This window comes from Ciconia boyciana, chromosome 6 (genome assembly GCF_034638445.1).
Source record: "Ciconia boyciana chromosome 6, ASM3463844v1, whole genome shotgun sequence".
Taxonomy (NCBI): Eukaryota; Metazoa; Chordata; class Aves; order Ciconiiformes; family Ciconiidae; genus Ciconia; species Ciconia boyciana.
The window spans coordinates 18,811,905-18,832,348 of NC_132939.1; the positions used below are offsets into that span (position 1 = coordinate 18,811,905).

The following is a 20,444-nucleotide window of genomic DNA, read 5'->3' on the forward strand; positions in this document are numbered from 1 at the left end:
GAGGGTATCTATTTTCCTTCCTTCCAACGCATCGCGTCTGCTGGAGAACCGGGGTGAGGAAGATATTCAGCTGATTTAAAAGGACACGAAGATGGTCGATCCGGAACAAATTTCCTTTCTTCCCCCCGGTACCCCCACCCGCGACCCGCGGGCAGCAGCCAGCGGGAGCCGGGTGCCCCCGCCGGCAGGTGGGCTCTCACCTGATGAGGTTCTGCAGGCCCTGCTTGCTGGAGTTCCTCCGCAGGATCGCGCTGGTCATGGTGGCCACGGCTGAGCGGCGGGCAGGGTCCCGGCTGCCGCCCCCTTCCCCAGCGCCGCAGGCAGCTGCCCGCCCGCCTGCCCGCCCGCCCGGCGCTGCGCGCTCCGCGGCCCCCCTCGCCGCCTTCAGGAAGTTCTGCAGCTGGTTTCCTTTTGTTTCTGCTAGCCCCCCCTGCTCCACACCCCCGGCTTGTCTCCTCCACCTCTACCTCCTCCTCCCCCTCCGCCTCGTGGAAGTGTCACGGGAGAATCTCTCGGAGCGCAGCCGGCGGCGGGTCCCGCAGCACAAAGCCCGGCGCTCCCCACTCCCCAGCGAGGGGGGCTTCTCCCTCGCCCTCCTCTGCTTTAACCCTCTTCTCTCCCTCCTTCACCTTCTCCAGCCCCTCCTCCTTCCCTTATTCAATCCCTCCCCCCCATATTTCCCCCCCTCCCCCTTTTTTCTACCTTTACCACTGCTTTCCTGATTACACAAAGCAACTTGGGAGCAGAAACCCAGGTCGGCAACTTGCGCGCAGCAGGCTGTAAATCACTCCTGGTCCATTCACAGCAGAAGTCTTCCGCGAAGGGCTCACCTCCAAGCGTTCAGGTGAACCAAGAGCCAGATTAATGCGAGAGGGGCTTTGTGCTAGGAAGCGACAAACCAGAGAAAAGTGTTCTCCTGGGATGGAGATAGTAGCTGGATGCTGGGGGAAGCCACGGGGCTGCAGCCCTGGGCAGGCAAGCAGCACGCTGCCTGCTTCTGCTCTCAAACCTCCCCCTCACCTGCTCAAGTGACCGACTCTCCGGTGCCTCAGTTTCCCCAGCCATCAAATTGGGCAAGAACAAAAAAAGCTGGCTTGCCTCCATGAAACACTGATATTTTCAGGAGATTAAAGAAGTGCATGAGTGTTTGATGAAGGACTAACAACATTGCCTGATAAAACAGGCACCTGATAAAAACCAAAATGCCCATCTGCCATGCATTCAGATGAGTGCTCTTCATGCTACTATGGGAGCAGTCTTGGAAAAAAAAAAAAAACAGTCCTTTTTCCCTAACCTGCATCTCCTGGTCCACGTGTGCCTTTTTTGGGGAAGAGATCTTCTGCTATACAGGAGGGGTTATGATGGGACCACCCTGCTTAGACCCTCACCTTCCTTCTGCTTTCAGTCCATCTCATCTCATTTATATGTTTCCTTTCAATCACTTCTGCAGAAGTGTTTCTTGCCACCTGGTAAGCTCAAATGGGGAAGTTGCCCATGAAATGCACCAAGAAATCTCAATAAAAGGAAGTGCCTGCCTTCTTCCCCACTGTCTGTTTCAAAACACTTTTTTTTTCTACAGATATTTACTAAGCATACCCTAGGTGATCAGGAACAACAAAAAAATGCTGAGCACAGACATTGATGCTGGCCTCATTCTGTGGGCTACTCAGATGCTGTCACACTGCGTTTTTTCTTTCTAAATTTGGTGAGAAGATGCAAGAGATCCACCACAAAAGGTCTCTGTTGCTCAAAAAGAGCTTGTCCCAGCCCTGCAAGTACTTACAGGAGTAATTAGGTTTAAGCATGTGAACACTCCTATTGACTTCACTGCAATTGCCTACAGAGTTGAAATGAAGTATGCACCTACGGGGTTTTCTTTCTGGAATCAGTCCAAACCTGCCAGTGACTCCCAAGGTCTGAGCCAGCCAAGGATGCAAGACAGAGGAGCCCCAGCAGGCAGAGATGCAGCTAGCAGCCATGGGCCAGCAACAGCTGGGGGCTCAAAGAAATCACAGCAGCACTCTTATTTCAGGCAGAGATGCCAGGCAATCCGCAGGGAGCTGAGGAGGGGCAGGGAGGAATGCAGCCACTGTCACCAGGAGAAGGCATGAGCTTGCTGCGTGTGGGGAAGGGAAGAGGCAATGGCACACCACTACCTACTGGAGGAGAGATCCTCTGCGCAAAGGAGCAGGGGGAGAAGCTGTTGATTCCCCCAGCAAGAGAGCCTTGCCTTGACACCAGAGTTTGTCTCCTGGAGGATGCCAGCGTAAGCTCCTCCTCTTGCAAGCACTTGGCAGACTTCCACCCCAAGCCCAGGACTGACTGCCTCTCAGAGACGGGGGCCTTCAATGAACAGGGTGGATAAAAACCCTGCTGGGTGATGAAATCCAGGACCAGAGAGAGGTCACAACATTAGCTTTTACTGGTCTAAGGTGCTAAGATGGTTTGGAAACACCGGAAGCAAAGCAGTGAGGAAAGGAATCCCTACATCACAACAGGCTGAGCTCTGCACTGCTCCTGGGGAGAGAAATTCCCAGTACTGAACTCCACCTGGAAAATCCTCCTGCCTTCACAAGGTGGCTGTGCTACTCAACCTCTGGGGAAGGTTCCCTGCCCCTCTCCCTGGCTTTCATCTTTAAGACAGCGGATACAAGAAAACTTACCCTTCCTCCAGCATCAGCAGGGTCCTGCAGGACCACAGGAAGAGGGGAGCAGAGCAGGACCCTCTTTCTAAACTCACAGTTTGCAAGAAGGAGGGAATGTGCACCCTCAGTGACACATTGACAGAGTCACTATCCCCATGTCCGTGGGGCAGGGAGCATTTAAGCCCACTATTCAAAAGCACAAAGGCTGAGCCTAAGGGACCATGGAGAAAGAGCGGTGCAGGAGAAATCCCACACCATCACTCTGCAGAACAGAGGGGCCTTCTGTCCCCTCTCCTCCCTCACTTGCTGCCGAGCCCAGGTGCATCAGTCTGACTCACACCATGTATCCAAGAACAGTAAGGTTAGCATCAGTCCCACAGCTGCTTGTATCCTTTCACAGAAACAAACCTCCTGGTCCCACCAGGAAGCGGGTAGGAGTACAGCAGACACAGGAAGAAAAACAAAGAATTAATTAATCAGGGGGTTTTGGCGCAGTTTAAGCTAGAAGAACCACCATAAATCCCTGCAGCAAAACCACACCCTGCTACAGGAGCGGGGATGCCTGGAGCACCCAGAAACACACTGCAGGGCACCAGCAAGCTTCCCAGGGCTCTTCCCAGCAGCAGGGGAAGCAGAGAAGGTGAGACGCTGGGAGGGAGCAAGTCTGGCTCCATCGCTGTGGGAAGGAGGGCAGGCGTCCCAGAGAGATAGGGCCGCACCAGTTCCCGTTAATTACACAATCACTCTGCTATGTAGGACTAGTTGCAAAATCAGTTGGAGGCATGGTCTAGGAAAAAAAGAAACAAAAAGAAAAAGACTCTAGTCCTGCTAGCAAAGAAATGCAGCCCAAGCAATTTGCTCCAATATTGCTGGGATGCAAAGCACTGTCAGCATAAGCCCCAACATACAGTTGCTTCGAGGGCCAGTCCTTTATAGGTGCCATTGGCTGCCAGCATGGTTTCCAGGGGTCCATGCCTGCACGTCAGTGGTGGGATCCCACCCAGGGAAGATGTTCTCACAGGAACAGCCTCGCCTCTTCAGCAAGGACTAAGCAGCCCTGTCTTAATCAGAGACCCTGCAATTTCACCAGCAGCCCTCCTAGGACGATGGAGTAGATGGAGGGTCTCTCTGTTTTGCCTTTTAAGTGACACATCCTTCCCTCTGCTATCCCAAACCTCTCTCCCTATCCTGACACCTCCCCAACCTCTCTTCACCATGCACGTGCAACCCCCACTTTGAAACCAGCCTGGCAGACATCAGCACTTTCCCAGCCCCCTGGGAGCCCCAGTTCAGTGAGAGGGGCATACCAGTTTGTACATCAGCTGTGTAGATGGTGTGGTTTACACATTAGCCTGATGGACAGGGTTTGCCCATCTCACCTTCATCCCTAATTCCCAGTTAGCTCAGTCCAGCTTACTCTGCCAGCACTTACTTTTGGGCAGCCAAATACAGAGGCCAAAACAGGCAGCCAGAGATAATCCCAAGGAAACAGCATGTCTAGCAGCCAAAAGCAGCACGTTGTCTCCTTCACACCAGAAGAAGCTCATTACAAGCTCCAGAAGTGTGCTGTCAGGAGAGCAGGGCATCTCATCTGTGCAATTAGCTCAGGGTGCAGGGGAAGGAGTCCAGTCCCAACGATGCTCCCTGGCAAGCCTTCCTCTGCCCTGGCCATGAGTCAGGAGGGGACGTTCCCAAGCCAATGCATGACCCCATGGGTATTCAGGGAGGGGGTGCTGTAGGCGGGAGCTGTCTTGGCTCAGAGCTTTTGCCTGGCCCACACGCTCATAGGAGCGCCATAAAGAACATGTATAATTGTGGGCTGGGTCCAAAGAGTCAACAAACACCGTGTCATACTAAGTCTGAAGTACTTGGCTTGGGATCAGTGATGACTTCCTTCCTAAGACATCCAAAGAGGCAGAAATGAGAGGGAGAGGAAGCAGGGTCTAGAAGGAGCATCCCTCTTCCTCTACCCCACTGCTACCCCTCACCCTCACACAGAATGGAGGAGGGACCCTCCCTGTGGGGCACTTCATGGGTACATCTATAAACCTAAAATCCCAAGAGTTTGCTTCATCTCCCCGTGAGAGGGGAGGCTCAAGCTTACAAGCCTTGTAAGAGAAGATGCTTTTGCGCCAGGGGCAATACAAACAAGGACAAAGGATGAGGGGACCGAGGCAGAAGGAACCAAAAGGAACATCTGAAAGCTGGATTTAAAAAAGCAGGGGGAGGGAAGCAAATAGAGGTGGTGTAAGCATTAACCAGGCAGCCCAGCATGGTTAAAGGAGATCAGAGCCCCTGTTGCGCTAGGTGCTCTGCAAACAGGGAGAGATACCACCTGAGCCACTGCGGTGAGCTGCCATCCCGGTTTTACAGACCAGGGCCAAGGCCAAGTGACTCAGCCAAGCTCTGGAGGAGTGCAGCTGGTCCAGCACGTCGAGCCAGCGTGGTTACTGCAGCATGCACCAAATCTATATATTAGGTTAAATCAACAAAGCCATTGGGAAAGAGACAGGAAGACAAAACAATGGCTGCAGATAAGATATTCCCAGCCCACACAGGAGGGTCATTACAGGACAAGAGGAGACCTATTGGCCCAGAGGAGACCGGTTCCATCTCTTTGGGATGTCTCCACTGCAGGGCCAAGAAGCAGGACAAAGGACTCCAGCCAGGATGAATAAGCCATAGGCAACTGCTGCCAAGAAGTTGTCCCCCCACTGGCAGACACTATAGGAAATGTTGAAAAAAGGCCTTCTTACAGCATTATATTGCCTTGTCACTAGTCTTTGCTCACCGAGGTTTGGAAAGCTGCTGAATTAATTTGAACTTTGAATGTCCATTTAAAATAAATGGAGTGGCCTTTGCTTTGGCTAGGTGGCTTAGATGGACACTGGGCAGCTGAAGACACCTTCAGACATCTCCCATGTTTAGCATAAGAGGGGCACAACCTGTAACAGAGGCACCACCTTCATTCACCAAGTGGCATCTGTGTGATGTGTTTAAGCATCACCCAAAGCCAAGCAACACACTTTGTTGAGAGGCTTGTATGGTAGTACTGCTGTGTGAGTACAGCCCCATGCCCAAGCCATGCTGCTCAGCTGACCAGCACAGCACAGCTTTCAAGAAGTGAAATACAGCTTCTGCCTGATATAAACTTATTAGCTCATCTGCAGCTGGCTCGAGGCTCTGATGTAGCACAGCATTGTGCAACACAAGCAGTTTTAGCAACCATTAATCCCTGCCTCACACTGCCAGCCTGGTTATTCCAGCTGGGGTCAGGGTAGACTAATGGATAAGAAGGAACCCCCAAGCATCATCTGACAGTTTCTGCTTCCAAGCTATACCCTCACTTCAAGCTGCACCTTGTCCTGGGGAAAGGCATCTAGTCTCAGCTTGCCAATATCCACCCCTGCCTCCCTCACTGAGCTCGGCAAAAGATGGGAGCTGTTATGAAAGGGCAGGCAAAAGTATCATCATGTATCCAAAAAGCCTGAAGACCAACACGTGCCTCCATCAAGGGGAAGGGTAGTCACTAATGTTCCAAAGTGAGGCCCAAGGAAAAGTTAAGATGAGCTTTTCTGCACAACAGGCAGCTAAGGCTCTATGCAGGAAAACGGCAACTGGAGTAGAGAAGCAGCAGAAGAGACAAATGCCACCCCAAGGAAGGAGAAGCCCCACCAGAGCAGGGGTGCACAGCCTGTATATCACGTTAGTCTGTCCTTACGGACAGCTCAGCTCCAACACACTGCTGTCAGCTCCTGTTACATAAAGCTAAGTGACAACTGCAAGGAGGCACTTATTTTAAGAGGAAATAATTATTGCCATCAATTTTATTGGGGGAGAACTTTGCCCATCCCAAACAGCTGGCAGTCGTGGTTGTTTGGGGCCTGTCAATAGTTCAGGGTTTGTCAATGCTAATGGCTCTGGAGCAAGCTTTCACTGGAAAGGAAACTGCTTTTGCAGCAGAAAAGCACATGCATGCGCAAGCACAGAAGGAGATCATATTTTCCAAACTGTCTGGCAAGGGCTTGATAAAAGGCATTGCACATACTGTCTATTTAGCTGCAGCAAGCAACAGATACTAGAGCTGGGAGAGAGGCTTCTTGGTAATGCAGAATTAATCCCTAGCAAAGGACCTTTTTTCAAAATGAGCATGTAAGCGAAAGAACCAAAGACCTCCAGCTGATGCAAACTGGCACAGCTTTATAACAGACAGTGGGATGGTGCTGATGTACACTAGCAAAAGCATTTGGGCCTACACGTCTGTGCAATAGCAAGAGAAATCCAAATAAACCGAGTCTTGCATATCTCAGACCAGTTGCTCCCAGGTGGCTCCAAGTTTTTAGACCACTGGGTGCAAGTCACCAATTAAGCTAATAATAGAAGCCCACTGACTGCCATTTCCATTCATTAATAAATCCATCTGGGTTTGCTCATGTAGTTTCCTCTCTACCCATGTATTCCCTGGATAGTTATCAGACACACCAGGCTGGTATGAACCACCACTGCTCCTTTGAGATATGGTGAACCCAAGTAGCTCCTGGGTTTAACACTCACCCCATATGACTCAAGATGGAGCTATCAGCATCAGCTCTGCTGCCAGCCCCAGCAGCCCATCCCAGGAGTGACTTGTTTAAAGCAGCAAATAACAGAAGATATTTTATCCCGCCTTGCTGCAAATTCTCCTGCAGAGGATGGGGGCCGCCAGCCTCCCTGCTCAGGCATTGCACAAGCAGCAGTGGAGCACCCAGAAAGCCACTGCAGACCTGCCTGTGAGAAAGACAACTCTGAGTGCTGAAACCTGGGATTAAGACACTCCAGCAGCTGCCTCACACATCTGGTGTGTGTTAGGACAGATACACTGGCAAGGAAAATGCACACAGGGTCCAAGCGGGGCTGGTTAACCCATTCATGACTGAGCCTCTGTGGAGCACCCGGACAGGCTGAGGACTACAAGATACTTGGCCAAGCCTCAGGAGAGCTCAGCTCCAATCTCAGCAGTGGCCTGTGCTTCTTAGGGGGCATGGGGAAAGCAGGGACCAATTCAGGTGCCTAAACATAGGTGTCAAGTGCCACTGAAGGTGCCTTGGGTTACCTAAGACACCTGCCAAGGCCTGGCAGATGTCACACTGGTCCAAGAGGAAACCACCTCTTCTGGGTACCCAATCCACAGTGGGAGAGTCCTATGGTTAGGGCATCTCTTCCCCTTCCTAAACATCTCAACCTCAGTCATCTGGCCTTGCAGTAGAGATAACCTGTCCTCTTTGCCCTGAGACAGTAGGCTATTGGGATAGCCACAGAGCACCCACCATGGTGACACCCTGACTGGGCACTGTAGGTGCTGCTCTGGTACCGATCATACTGCAGTCACGCCATGCAGGACAGCTTCCTTCCCAGCACGTGCAGCACCTCCTAGGACATATTTTTGACCCATGTACCAGATGACCATGATCCAGAGCACAACCTGGGTAAAGAGGCTCCTGAGACCTTATCATACAAATACACCCCCTGTGTCTTCCTTTCATTGATGTACATCCTCAAGGTTTCTCCTTATGAAGGGCTTGAGAACAGAGCCACCCCATGAGAACCCATTCCTCATGCATTTGGTTCCAAAGGATGCCAAAGCACCTCGCCAGTGAGCCCAAAGACTCAGCCTGATGAGGAGCTTGTTGGACTCATATTAAGGGAACAGGAACTGCAGCTACAGGCGGTCAAAACTCCTGCACAAGCTGGGTGTTGCCTTGGGCAGAGCAGAGCCCTCCCTCGCCTGTGCCAAGCGAGCACCGTCCTTCCTAGACAGGTTCATATAGCCGGACTGTACCGGGAGGGCTGCGCAGGGAGGATGAAGGGAGAGCAGCAAATCCTTGTGGTGTTTCCTCTGAGCCTCTGAGGACCACAGCAGGTTTGCACTGTCAGTCAGAGCCGGATTACAGTCCCAGGAGCCTGGCAGCCACCAGTCCCCCCTGGAGCCTGGGCAACAACTTTCTTCGGGCCAGGACTCCCACCCCCCCGATGAAAATGCGGCACCGATGAGGCCTCGGAGCACCTCCTGGACAGGAGGTCTGCCCAGATGCAAGTCAGTGTCCCGACAGAGGCAGCAGCCAGGCTGGATAAGTGCCTAGCTGGGAGCAAGCCCAGCTCTGGGGAGAGCACCGAGGCATCAAGGAGCCCTCTCAGCTGCTGCGCAGACCCTGCAGCCAGGCGTGTGGGTCACGGGGGTGATGGATGCAAAGGGGGGATGCGGGCAGAGCATCGGCCAGGGCTGGGTTAGCGGGGTCAGTGGGGGTCAGAGCAGAGGGGCCCAGGATCGCCAGGGCACGCCGAGGTTAACCACTTCACTGCCGTGGAGCCAGCCGTGATACCTTCTACCCTTCCAGTTACTGCTAGAAAAAGTGCTTTCAGATTTTGGGAAAGGCCTGAAATCCCCCGAAGTAGCACATCGTACAAAACCCTCATGTCCAGGAAGGATGCCTAGACCAGGCGGGTGGAAAAAACTCCCTCTTTCCTCCCCCCTTCCCAAACCATCCCTCCACACACCTTGCACATCTCTAGGCTTAACTCAGCCATGCCCATGGAGCAGCACTCATCCTGCTTCAGCTGCAGCAAACCTGGGAAAGCCCATACAGCTTAACCCCCATGGGCAGCACAGCTGCAAACAGACCCTGATCTGTCCCCACTCTCCATCCCAAGGTCAGGACATCACCCTGTCCCAAAGTGCCATCGTATCCCCTGACAGCAGCTCTCTCTTGGGGACTTTTCCACCCTGGGGGATGCCCACCTGCTCCATGCAAGCGGTAAATCCCTGCCATGCCCCAAAACTCTGCCTGGACATCTCTACTTTCCTCATTGCTGCAGATTTATGGGTGCTGTCAGACAAACCAGGCCAAGCAGAGGTCGCCCCCTCGTGGGGTGCGGCCAGGGGATGCCTGGGCCCCCCACAACCAGAGGGGTTGGGTGCCCCAGGGGTGCAGGCTGGGCTGCGCCTCTGCCCCCCTTCCTCCAGAGGAGCAGGAGCCCCAACACCACCTCAACCAGCAGAAGTGCTTTTTCACCCCCCCCCAGCAATGCTGGTCTGGCAAAACCTCCTCTTAGCAGTCCCCAGGATGGTCCCTAGGACAGCAAGCCCAGCCTTCCTCACAGCCAGGTCTCTCCAAAATCCAGGGGCAAAGGGATTCCCAGGTTTCAGAGCCAGACTTCACCCCAAGAGCTTTAAAACAGCCAGCCCTCCAGCCAGCAGAGAGTCTTCTGTGGTTTAAAAAAAGTTAAATTCAAATAAAGGCTGCTAGGCAATCCCCTACTTTAACACAGGCCTCCAAACCTTTACATTGCAAAATAAGCTCAGAGGCAAGGCAAGCAAGGCAAGCAAGGCAAGCAAGGCAAGCAAGGCAAGCAAGGCAAGCAAGGCAAGCAAGGCAAGCAAGGCAAGCCAGGCAAGCCAGGCAAGCCAGGCTTCCCCCCCCCCCCCCCCCCCAGGAGAAAGGAGCAGTGAAGGCACCTGATACCTCCCTATAATTAGAGACAGTTCCTGATCCCTAATGCCACTGCCAGGGCACCTATATCCAATTTGGAAATGCTAAAGTATTGCCCAGTTTCATTAAATTATCCATCTGGCCCTCCCCTGTTTATTTCCCTACTATTTTTCCACTTTAATGAGCCCAGCTGGGTCAAACTGTGACCAGTTACTCCTGAGCAGGGATCAGCCATCCCTCCCCCAAGGAATCCGGTGTGCTGAGGGGTCCAAAGACTCTCCACGTATCAGTTTTCCCAGACAACCTCCTTCGAACTACTGGTATACTTAGCAACAGCAGTCATCCTAGCAAGGGCCCTCGAGACTCCTCTAAGGATCTGGAGAATTCAAGACAGCTGGGGATAGACATGGCAAAGAAAAGCCTGGGGCTTGCTAGCACAGCAGAGCCTCTCCCCGGGCGGTGACCGTACATGGGCTGTCAAGGGCTCCCTGCAGTTCACGGGGTGGGAAGCCCCAGAAGGAAGGAGATGGGGGAATCTGGGAGAAACCAGTCTCTCATCTCAGACCCCATAGGTGAGAGAAACCTGCTTCATGAGCCATGCTTCTGCTCAGGTGCAAATATCCTGCAGAGTACAGCCCAAGCCACAGGGATGTGCACAGCCATGGGTGTAGCAACTAAGGTCAGGGGCTGCCTGAAGCCTCCAAGAGCTCTGTGGAGAGTGCTCTGAATAACAGACCCAATACATGTTGGGTTATCTAGCCCTGGTGTGAGGGAGGCTTCCCCCACACCTCAGGCTCCCAGCCTCCCACCATCAAGGCAGGAGGGTTGGCTCCTTCATCCTGCACTGTGTTGTCCCATCAGGGCAGGACAACCCAAGCAGCCACCTCCCCAGAGCCCACCCCAGCTTCTCACTTCTTTGGGGAAGGGTTCACATCAGGCTTACACCACAGTGGTTTCCTATATATAGCAATTCATGGTGAGGCAGGGTCACCTATATATAGCAATTCCTATATATAGCAATTCCTATATATAGCAAATCCCATTCACGGAAGAGAGCATAACACCAGTTCGGTTTAGGTGGTGTTACACTGGCATCAGCAAGACTTTGCCAGCATGTCCCCATTTGTATGGGGAAATAGAGTAAGCTATGCCCAAATTAGGATTTCTTGAACATTTTCTAACACAAGCTCCTTTTCTATATACACTGGGCACAGTTAAATAGATAAGGTTCATTGTATAAGCAAACCCAGCACCTTTTTTCCTCCCCATATCTCCTTGCTGAGCTTTTACACCAGGGAGCCTTGGGATTTACTTTCCTGGCAGCTCCATCACAAGACTCACTGCTCACATCGCCAGCACACCTTAAGCTGTCTTAGGAGCACCATCCTGACTCCATCCATACACAGATCAGCTTGAAAAGAGCTTTGTCCTCAAGGAGAGGAGATCAGAGAGCTGAGCTAGCCACAGGGTGAGAAAAGGTAGCCCCAAACAGCAAGCAAACACTTCCTTCCTCCATTTGGGGAGTGGAAATCACCAGAGCCTAGCAAGCTTTTAAACAGCACAAGTAAAAGCAGGAGAAGTTTAGAGCTGCACATGAAACTACTCCACAAGTTGGGAGGGAAAGTAATTCTCCGTATTTTAAAAACAAAAAGGAAGTTACTTTTGCTCACTACTACTTTTCCATCAAGTTTCATATTTCATTAAAATTCTAAAATGCAGCTAGGGAGGAAGGGTTGTGCCACCCTGCCATCAGTATTCACATACACATATTTTAAACAAGTTTCTAAAGGCTGTAAGGGTTGGAGTGGTACAGAACAGACCCCTCCAGACAGCCTCTTACTTCACTGAAACTCCATCAGGAAACAGAGAAGGGAACAAGCTGACCCTGCCTCACCAGCAGACCCCGCTGCCTCGCCCTGGCTGCGCTGAGGTACCTGAGCCTGCTGCAGCGAGAGGGGAGCAGGAAAGCTCAATGGCCTCCTTGCTCCTGCAAGGTGAGCTGAGCCTGTGGCAGAGGCATCGCCAGGCTGGAGCAATGCTGGGAATCCTATAGACCATACTGAGAAACCCCTGCGCTCCCCTAGCCACCAAGGCTTCCCCTTTGTTTCAGCAGAGAGCCATATATGGAGCCATCCTGTGCCTTTTGAAGCTTCCAGTCAAGTCTTCAGCCAAGGCTAATTGCTGTCAGGTGTCAGCCAAAACACTTACTGCAACCATTAGTGACAGGAAGATGACACACCTTTCTCCTCTCATTGTCACTCAAGGGGTTTTTTTTTCCTACCAACACTAACAGTGCTGGCTTTCAGAAGCCTTGGGGAGAAATGCTAATGCAAGCTTTGAAGCTGGAGGCGAAAAATCAGGCAACCCCCCAACCTCCCTGGATGCTCAGCCTAAATCCAGTCCAAATCTGAGTACTTCTGGGTGATATACCTCGCCTCGCCCGAGCTTATCTCTGTCTGCCTCCACCACAGACAGATGTGGTCTCTGCTACCGGTCTGTCTCCTTTTAACCCCCGTGGAAAGCTGTCCATGTTGGAGCAAACAGATCCCAAATTTTACAATCTCTGCTGATAAAACAACAAAGCAGAGCGGAGGCACAGAGAGATGTATAACCTTACAGCAACTAGCTTGAAACATTGCCAGGTTAATTTGGTTAGAGGCATAGGGGACACAGCAAGAAATCACATGTGCCCAGCGATTGCTGCAAGGAGAGGAGGCAGCTGATCTCCACCCCTTGGTCTTAAAGATGGGGCTGATTTCAACTGCGGAGCAGGTCCAGGCTGCCAGACCCCTTGCTGAGCTTGTCTGCTGCTGGAGCTGTGGTTCCCCACTTGATCAAACCCCCTTCCAAAGGCTTTGAAGTTCAAAGGAGATGAGACCTTTAGGAAGTCTAAGTCTCTCCCTAGCTAGAGGAGCTTGTCAAAAGCCTGCTAGAGCATCTGACCCATTTCAGCCTCGTGGGTCATCATCATTTTGGCCGCGCATCCTCCTTTTCCACCATCACCCCTCCCAGTTTCCCAGCCTCCCAGTTTCCTGGGACCGGGAGTCAGCCGTGGCATTGGGGTACCCAGTCCCCAGGCCTCACCTCTCGCTCTCCCCAGGGGACTCATCCTCTACCCGGCTGACACCTTCCGCACCCTCCTGGCACCCCTCCGAGTCTGACATCTTCTCCCCTGGCCGGGACGGTGGCCTCACAGACAGCTCGAGCACAAGGGTGCCGCCGCCGTTTCGCTTTTCCTGTGCTCGGCAGAAGTGAGCTGTGCCGGAAACTTCATGGGCTGTGAGGGTTTGGGGGGATGGGAGAGCAGCAGAGGGAAGGCAAATTCGGGGGGTTTTTTTTGTTTTTTTAAAACCATTGGGACTATTTTAAGGTTTTGCCTCTGCTGGCAGCTGAAAAGCAGAAAGTGCTGAGCTAACGCAAAGGGAAAGCGGGGGGCATGGACATCCCCACCATGGCAGGGAGAGGGGTGACCTGCCACTCCCCCAGCTGCCCATGCCGCTTTGGGGACAGCCAGCATCTCTAAACCACAGCACCCTACAGTGCACCGGGTACCAGGGTGCTGCCGCAGGAGCTGCCGAGGTTGTTCAGACTTTGCACCTCTCAAAGCCAGCTGGAGCCAAAGGGTCTGCTTCTGCCCTGCAGCCGTCACCCCCACCTCCCTTCCCAGCCCTGCTCCTTCCCCACAGCTTCCCGCTGTTGCCACCGTGGGTGGAGGTTCTGCAACACCTCCTGGGGCTTGGACTCTTATCTCTTTGTCTCTTCGCCACCGGTGAAGGACATGACCAGGAGGTGGTGGTACAGCCTGGTGGGAGGATGCCAGCAGAGCATGGTGGCATGGCCTCACCCTTTCCTCCCTGCAACGAGGGGGATGAGCATCCCCAGCTTCGGGGGGGGACCAACAGCAGAGAGGTACCCCATCCCCATCCCCGCAGCACGGCCCCCACCAAAGTCTCTCTGTCCCCACCAGGACCCCCACAGTGGGGGCAGACCCTGCTGGCACCATGGCATGGGTCGGGGTCTGGCCCCCCAGGCAGGCAACACCCGCCTCTCCCACCAAAGCTTTATTTACACCGCTGCTGCCAGGATGCAGCTCTTCGCAAAACCAGAGAGAAACAGCACCCAGTTGGTGCCCTTGAGCCCGGGGGGACGGCGGGGACAGGAGGGAGCAGAGGATGGGTGTTGAGAGGCAGGTGCTTAGGACTCGCCAGCCTCGAACATCTTCTTCCTGCCCTCCATGCCGGACTTCTCCTCGATGTTCTTCCTCCAGTCACCAACATCGCGGAGGTCCTTCTCCTGGGGGAGGGACAGGCATGTGGGTGCGAGCGGTGCCCGTGGGGTGAGAACCCACCTGGGCGGGGCCCTTCACCAGTCCACCCATGGAAAACCCCGTGTCAGCTAGAGGAACCCAATTCCAGCCATGCTGTACATCTTTTTGGGCTGCACCCTCCTTTTTCAACATCATGGGTGCCAGAGGAGGAAATACTGAGCAGGAAGAACATTATGGAGAAAGGCTCATCCTCAACCCTCTCTATCACACAGGGAGGCACGAGCCCCAAAAAACAGGGACCAACTCTTGTATGGGCACAGGGGAGAGGGAAGGAGTACCTTCTCGGTGTCCTCCTTCTTGACTTGCTTCAGGTTGGCTCGGAGGTCCATGCAGACCTTGTGCTTGGAGCCCAGCAGGGCCCGCAGCATCGCATCGGCAGACATGCGCACCCTGCGCAGGGGTGGCCTCTTGAACTTGCCCCGCAGGTCAAAGAGCTTCTGGCTCAAGTCTTCCAGCTGCAGGGAGAGGGCAGAGAGAGAGCAGGGCATGGGTTTCGTGAGACGGACCCAAGCAGCACAGGGAGGCACGAAGGATGGGCTGGAGACTCCCCTGAGGGATGGCTCCGGCAGAAACTCACCTCCTTGTTAGTCTTCTGTAGCTTCACCTCTGTGTCATACCTCTCCTCATCCACTGACTCTATCTTGGCATGAAGCTTTTTGCACAGGTCCTGGTAGGAAAAGCAGAGAGGGATGTTGACTGCTAGGACCCACACACGTGATTCCTCTCTCCTGACCACCCTGGCTCTGAAAGACCTCAGTCCAGAAGACCAGATTGGGTCAAGACCAGATGGCAAAGGGTGGCTCACAGGCCAGCTCCTGGTCTCCAAGCTACCGGCTTCATGCAAATGCTGGCTCAACACATCATTAGAAACACAGCTTTCCTGCTAGCCAGACCCCTTTTCTTTTGCAGACAGACCCCAGCTGTCTCTCAAGCCAATTCCACATCCAGCCAGCTCCAGGGCACCCACAAGTGAGAAGTGGGTCAAGATGGGAAGGACAATCTAGACCCACTAGGCTGACTGATGGAGCCAAATTCTTTCTGCTCCAGCACAGTGAAAGGGTTAAAGAAGTCTTTACCTGAAGTTCCTGCATGGATCCTGGGAGTGACAGAGGAGGACAATGCTCTGCCAGGTAGTTTTGCTTTTCCACTTCTTTAGCAGCTGCTTCTCTCTCTATTTCAGTGGCAGCAAGCTGGAGCATAGCGCTCTGGAAGGCAGCAGGAGGACGGTCAGAATGGAGTGGAGGCGAGGGAGGAGGGCAGGGGCGGTTGGCAAGGGAGGCAGAGCTCTGATGGAGAGGCAGCTTGGGGAGCTCTCCATCAATACCAGTGTCTCCAAGCAAGGGATACTAGTGAGGACCCAGTAAGGACTGGGGAAGGGTGTGGGGGTCCTCAGGTTGTGCATCATGGCCTCTTCCAGGAGGGAGAGTGCTGAGAGCTGGCCAGTTCAGGATGGGAGAAGGGATGGTCGGGACACACCTCACACAGCCCCAGCAGTGCCACGTACCTTCAGGTGCTGCCGACGGGCAGTGGCTGCCCTCCTTTTTTTCTGCAAGTGGGAGGAACGAGAGAAAAGCAGGTTATCGGGCACCCATTCCCCGTTCTGTTCCCCTTCCCCATACAACCCCACAGTCCGCCAAGGACCTGCAGCCATGCCAGGGAGTTGGCTCCAGCCAGAGTGTACAGCTTGGCACACAGTTGGTCCCCAAACCAGTGGCACTCAAAGAAGAGGCTCCCTGCTGAACCCAGCTTTGCCAACTTCAGGCAGCTTAAAACTACAAAGTGCCTCAGGAAAAGATAATGAGGGTGACAAACTTGAAGATGTGCATATAAAAATATAACTTCAAACTTGGCTTCTGAGACTTTTAGCTTTTTCTCTAATTTCCTCTTCACTCAGACATGTGTTTTGCTTTGCACTCAACCACCCTGATGCCCCTGGGCACTCGGGAGCTGTGGGATGTCTTGCTGAGCGGTCCCTGGCACACATGGTGAGAAGGACAGCCAGGCAGGTGAAAACATGAAGGCTGCGTAATTTCTGGAGCCAAAAGACTCAGCACAGGTGACAATGAAGGTGATGCTGTGAGAAACAGCAACCCCTTTTTGCAACTCTTCCCCAGTCTGGCAGTTACAGGTATTTCGCTGTGCTGCGTTAGGGTTCTGGGGAGGCAGGTCCAGGGCGTGGGGGGGGTTCATCACAGCTGGACGACAGACACACCATGGGGTCTGCAGGCCTGGAGGCTGCTCTGGCCGGGAGAGGTGGAGGGCCACAAGGCTGCAGCTGCAAGACGCAAACTAGCTCCCTCTTCCCTGGGATGCCAGGTGAGCCTGGAAGACCAAGCCTGTCCTTCTGTACCCATGTGCTGGAACAGCAGCAACAGGTCTCCTATTTATAAAAGAAGCCACAACCTTGATGTGCCGCTGCATTGCAGCCATTTCCTCAGCATTTTGCCCAGAAGACCAAGCAAGGCTGAGTGTGGCTGGGGCAAGGGAAGTGCACCCTGACATCTGATATGCTGTGGTGGAAGAGTAAGAAAGCAGCGTTTGGGTGTGTGTCTGTGCTGCACAGAGGAGGAAGTGGATAAGGATCTGCAGAGTGAAATGTAACAAAATCTGACTTGTTTTGCATATGCAAACTGTGCTAAGGCCCTCCTGACAGGGCTGAAGGGCTCTGCAGAGGAAAGGCATCCAGCTCAAAGAGGCAGCGCACCATTAACCGGCATGATTTTGCTCGTATCAATCTGGCCATGGGCCACGAGAGAGCAGATCCCTTGAGCACTGTTAGCCTGGGGCTTATTCTGCACCTGAAAACTGGTACCTTAGCAAAGAGTGCCCTGCCAGCCTTCCCTGGGGGCACTGGGTTTGATGTGGAATCAAGGCACCTGTTGGACATCAGCACCGTATTGTGGAGTTTCTATGTGTCCCTGAAATCCTCTTTTCTCTTGGTGAGGACAAGCTTGAGCTTGCGGTGTTTTGGACACACGGGGAGGTGCCAAGCAGAGATGAAGGATGCAGCAACTTGCTAAGAGGAGCTACAGAGTGACAAAGCCATGCACGACTCTCCCATGCCTTCCCTTGCGTTTCCCCAGCTGCCCCCAGACTTCAAGCCCAGCCCTGCCCCAGCTCTGCCAGAAGCCAGGGAGAACTTGCTCAGGATGCAACCTCCACCCTGCTCACGCTGCCCTGGATCCAGGGCTCATCAGATCACCTTTGAGAAGCGATTTGGCAGTGCTCAGTGGGCAGAAAATGAGGGGCTAGGTGTGGGGAAGGACGAGAGGATGCTCGGCCAAGGGCTGGGTGGTGGATGGGTGATGGATGGGTGATGGAGGAGAGGCGGCTCTGGACCACCGCCTTCCCAGCACCATCTCATGGCCGGCTGAGGAAACAGGAAAGGAGGGAAAAAAGCATCTAACTCCAAGCCAGGAGGCAGAAAAGACCTTCAAAAGGGATTTTTCTTCTGCTTCCCATCTTACCAGAAGGAGTCAGCAAGAAAGCCTTGCCGTGAACCATTCTTCCCCCCACACCCAGCAGCTGCTTTTCCTAAGGAGGAACGGTGAAGCCAGGATTGGATGCCATGAGCATTGCTAAAGGAAAAACCCCAGCAAGACACACTTACCTCTTCACTGTTCAGGATGGACAAGGAAGGGAAGGAAGAGAAAGGGGAGAAAAAGGCAGTTAGCATCCTAATCAGAAACAAGCAGAGGAATCTTAACAAGCATAAAAAGTTGGTGGTTGAACAAAAGCTTTTAAATGCCAACAACATATTAGAGACAGAAAAATGGGAACTTACTCAGACATCTTGCTTTAGATGGTTGTGAGCCTGCAATGAAAACCAAGGAAAAAAAAGATTCACAACTATTCATGCTGGTGGTGACTTTTTTGGGTTTAAAAACAAAGCAAGATTCCTCTAGAAAAAAAAAAGAGGAACAGGTTTGCTCTTATTTCCCAACTTCTCCAAATTTTCTTCAGATGGGGAACTAGGCTGCAGTTTGTGGACGAGAGCCAAAGATGTGCCTACTCACAGCTACGCAACCCTCAGCATTGGGGGACTTCTGGCCCAGTACCATTTGGTCTGGTCACAAAGAGAGATTTGTGACAGTAATTCCTGCAGGCATGTTTCTTGTTTGACCCCTGGGAAACCATTTTATGCAATTAAGGAAGAAGAGGAAAAAGCTATTTTCAGTTTACTGCTTCACTTTGCCATGCAGTCTTGCCCTGCTTCATGAACAAGAAATATCCCAAAGCCTGCGGAGGGTTGGGACACCCTGGGAACGGAGCCAGGCAGCGACCCCAGGTGACAAGGAAGGACTTCAGAGGATGCTGCTGCCAGTATATGCATCCATTGCGTGGGGCAGGGGAGCCTGTTGCAACAACCTCAGCACAGATGATGTAGAACGGGGTTGAAAGTTGTTGAATTAATAAAGGCACAAAGAGTTTCCCAGGCAATTCCTTGCATTTCCTTTAAGTGGAAATTTTACAGGTACAATGCAGCATATTAGGGAGGAGATGGAAGAGCACCTTTGTTTTGCTGTAAATTATTTCCCCATAAATAGAATTTTACTTTTCTAGCAGAGCAGTATCTCCTGCTTGTATCTCCTAATGGAAGGATGCAGGAGCGTCAGCCGAGCCCAAACTAACTAGTCCTTTGCAGAGCGGGCAAGCCCCCGAAACACAGCCATCTGCAGACCTGGGAGGCTCTGTCAGGAGGTGAAGTGTTAACGGGGGGCTCATGCCCGAGGGCGGAGGCACAGCTTGCAGGGCCAGGGAAACTTTATCCTAGAAAATGTGCAGGCCCAACACATTATTCGGGGGGCGGGGGGGGCAGGGAGGAAAGTGCTTCTAAAAATGGTCGGGGAGCTGCAGAAGGAGCTGCAGCTGTCTCCTCGGACAGCAGCCTTTCCCTAGTGCCAGCCCCCATGACTCAGGGAGGTCGGGGCGATGCGAAGCAAAAGCCACCGCAGGTGGCTGGGCTACAGCTGAGGGACAGGGTGGCCGAGGAATGCCAGCTATTTTTACTTGCGTCCCTGCCCCACGCCCGCACGCACCCACTTGGGCGGCAGCGATGCTGCGAGCGCTGAGGAAGCAAGGGGACAATGCCAGGCTGCAGCTCACCGCCTGCAATGTGGGCTTTAAATCACCTGTTCTCGGGGGGGGGGGGGGGCGACAGGACACGACGACAGTAAATTTGGATGCTGTCCCTGTCTGAGGGTGTTTTTTGGGGAGGAAGGCACTGCAAAGACCAGGTCGGGTGTAAGTAGGGAGCATCGCCGAGTTACCGCAGGCAAGGATCCCACATCCTATGGCCCTGAGGAGGTCCACGTTAGGCAGCCTGCAGCTCCGCTTGCCCTTGCCACTCAAGCTGGAGAGCAAAACCAACCAAGGGAGGGGAAGGCATGAAACCAAAGAGAAAGAAGGCCGCTGGAAAAGACAGAGGGAGACTTTCCAGTGCACAGACCCTCTCCCGCAGACAAAGGATGGAAAAGGTTTTAATAGCACCCCCGTTTCTCCCAGCAGGTCACCCCACCTGGCATTTATCTCCCTAAAATGCAGGTGAGTGTATCTGCTCCCCCATCACCCCCTAAGAGCAAGCTGGGTCAGTAAGAGACATGCAAAATGGCTCACCCAAGTCTGGAGGAGAAAACCAGAGAGTGCCACTGCCGGACAGGACGGACTGGCGAGCCGCAGGCAGCTGGCTGAGTAAGGAGGTATAAAAAGGCTTCTCGGGTGGCTCAGCAGAAAATCCACCTTCTCTTTAAGGGCATGGAGACCTTCTCAGACCAATGATGTGCAAGAGTCCCTTGTGCACCTCCCTTGGCTGGGGCAGGCCAGGCAGTCAGCCCTGGAGGAGAGGGCAGCAGCCGGGGACAGAGGGGTGGGGAGAGGGAGGACACCTTCTACCCGTGGGCTGGGAAAGCAGAGCTGCCCCGGAGGAGCCGGGAAGGGGCTCTTCCTCAGGAGTGCCGAGGAGGGAGCCTTCCTCCTCTTCCTCCCATCAACCTGCGACACTAGATA

At 53.4% G+C, this 20,444-nt stretch overlaps 2 protein-coding genes across 3 annotated transcripts in view; both read right to left on the bottom strand.

The window, feature by feature from the left end:
* Positions 1–13,319, bottom strand: part of LSP1 (lymphocyte specific protein 1) — a 51,069-nt gene extending 37,750 nt beyond the window's left edge. Inside the window, exon 1 of one of the 2 annotated variants that reach the window (XM_072865611.1) lies at positions 13,196–13,319. In XM_072865611.1, coding sequence (XP_072721712.1) covers positions 13,196–13,275 — 80 coding nt within the window. In that variant the 5' untranslated portion in view covers positions 13,276–13,319. Of the gene's footprint in view, positions 1–200; positions 387–13,195 lie in introns of those variants that run through there. The other variant, XM_072865612.1, reaches the window with a different exon arrangement.
* An 877-nt stretch (positions 13,320–14,196) lies between these two features.
* On the bottom strand, positions 14,197–20,135 carry TNNI2 (troponin I2, fast skeletal type). Its single transcript, XM_072864880.1, has 7 exons — positions 20,055–20,135; positions 18,223–18,252; positions 15,943–15,984; positions 15,515–15,643; positions 15,016–15,105; positions 14,717–14,893; positions 14,197–14,404 (listed from the first exon to the last, which is right to left on the bottom strand). Exons 4-7 carry the CDS (start codon positions 15,635–15,637, stop codon positions 14,306–14,308), a joined length of 489 nt encoding a protein of 162 aa, XP_072720981.1. The 5' UTR covers positions 15,638–15,643; positions 15,943–15,984; positions 18,223–18,252; positions 20,055–20,135; the 3' UTR covers positions 14,197–14,305.
* Between the last annotated feature and the right edge of the window lie 309 nt (positions 20,136–20,444).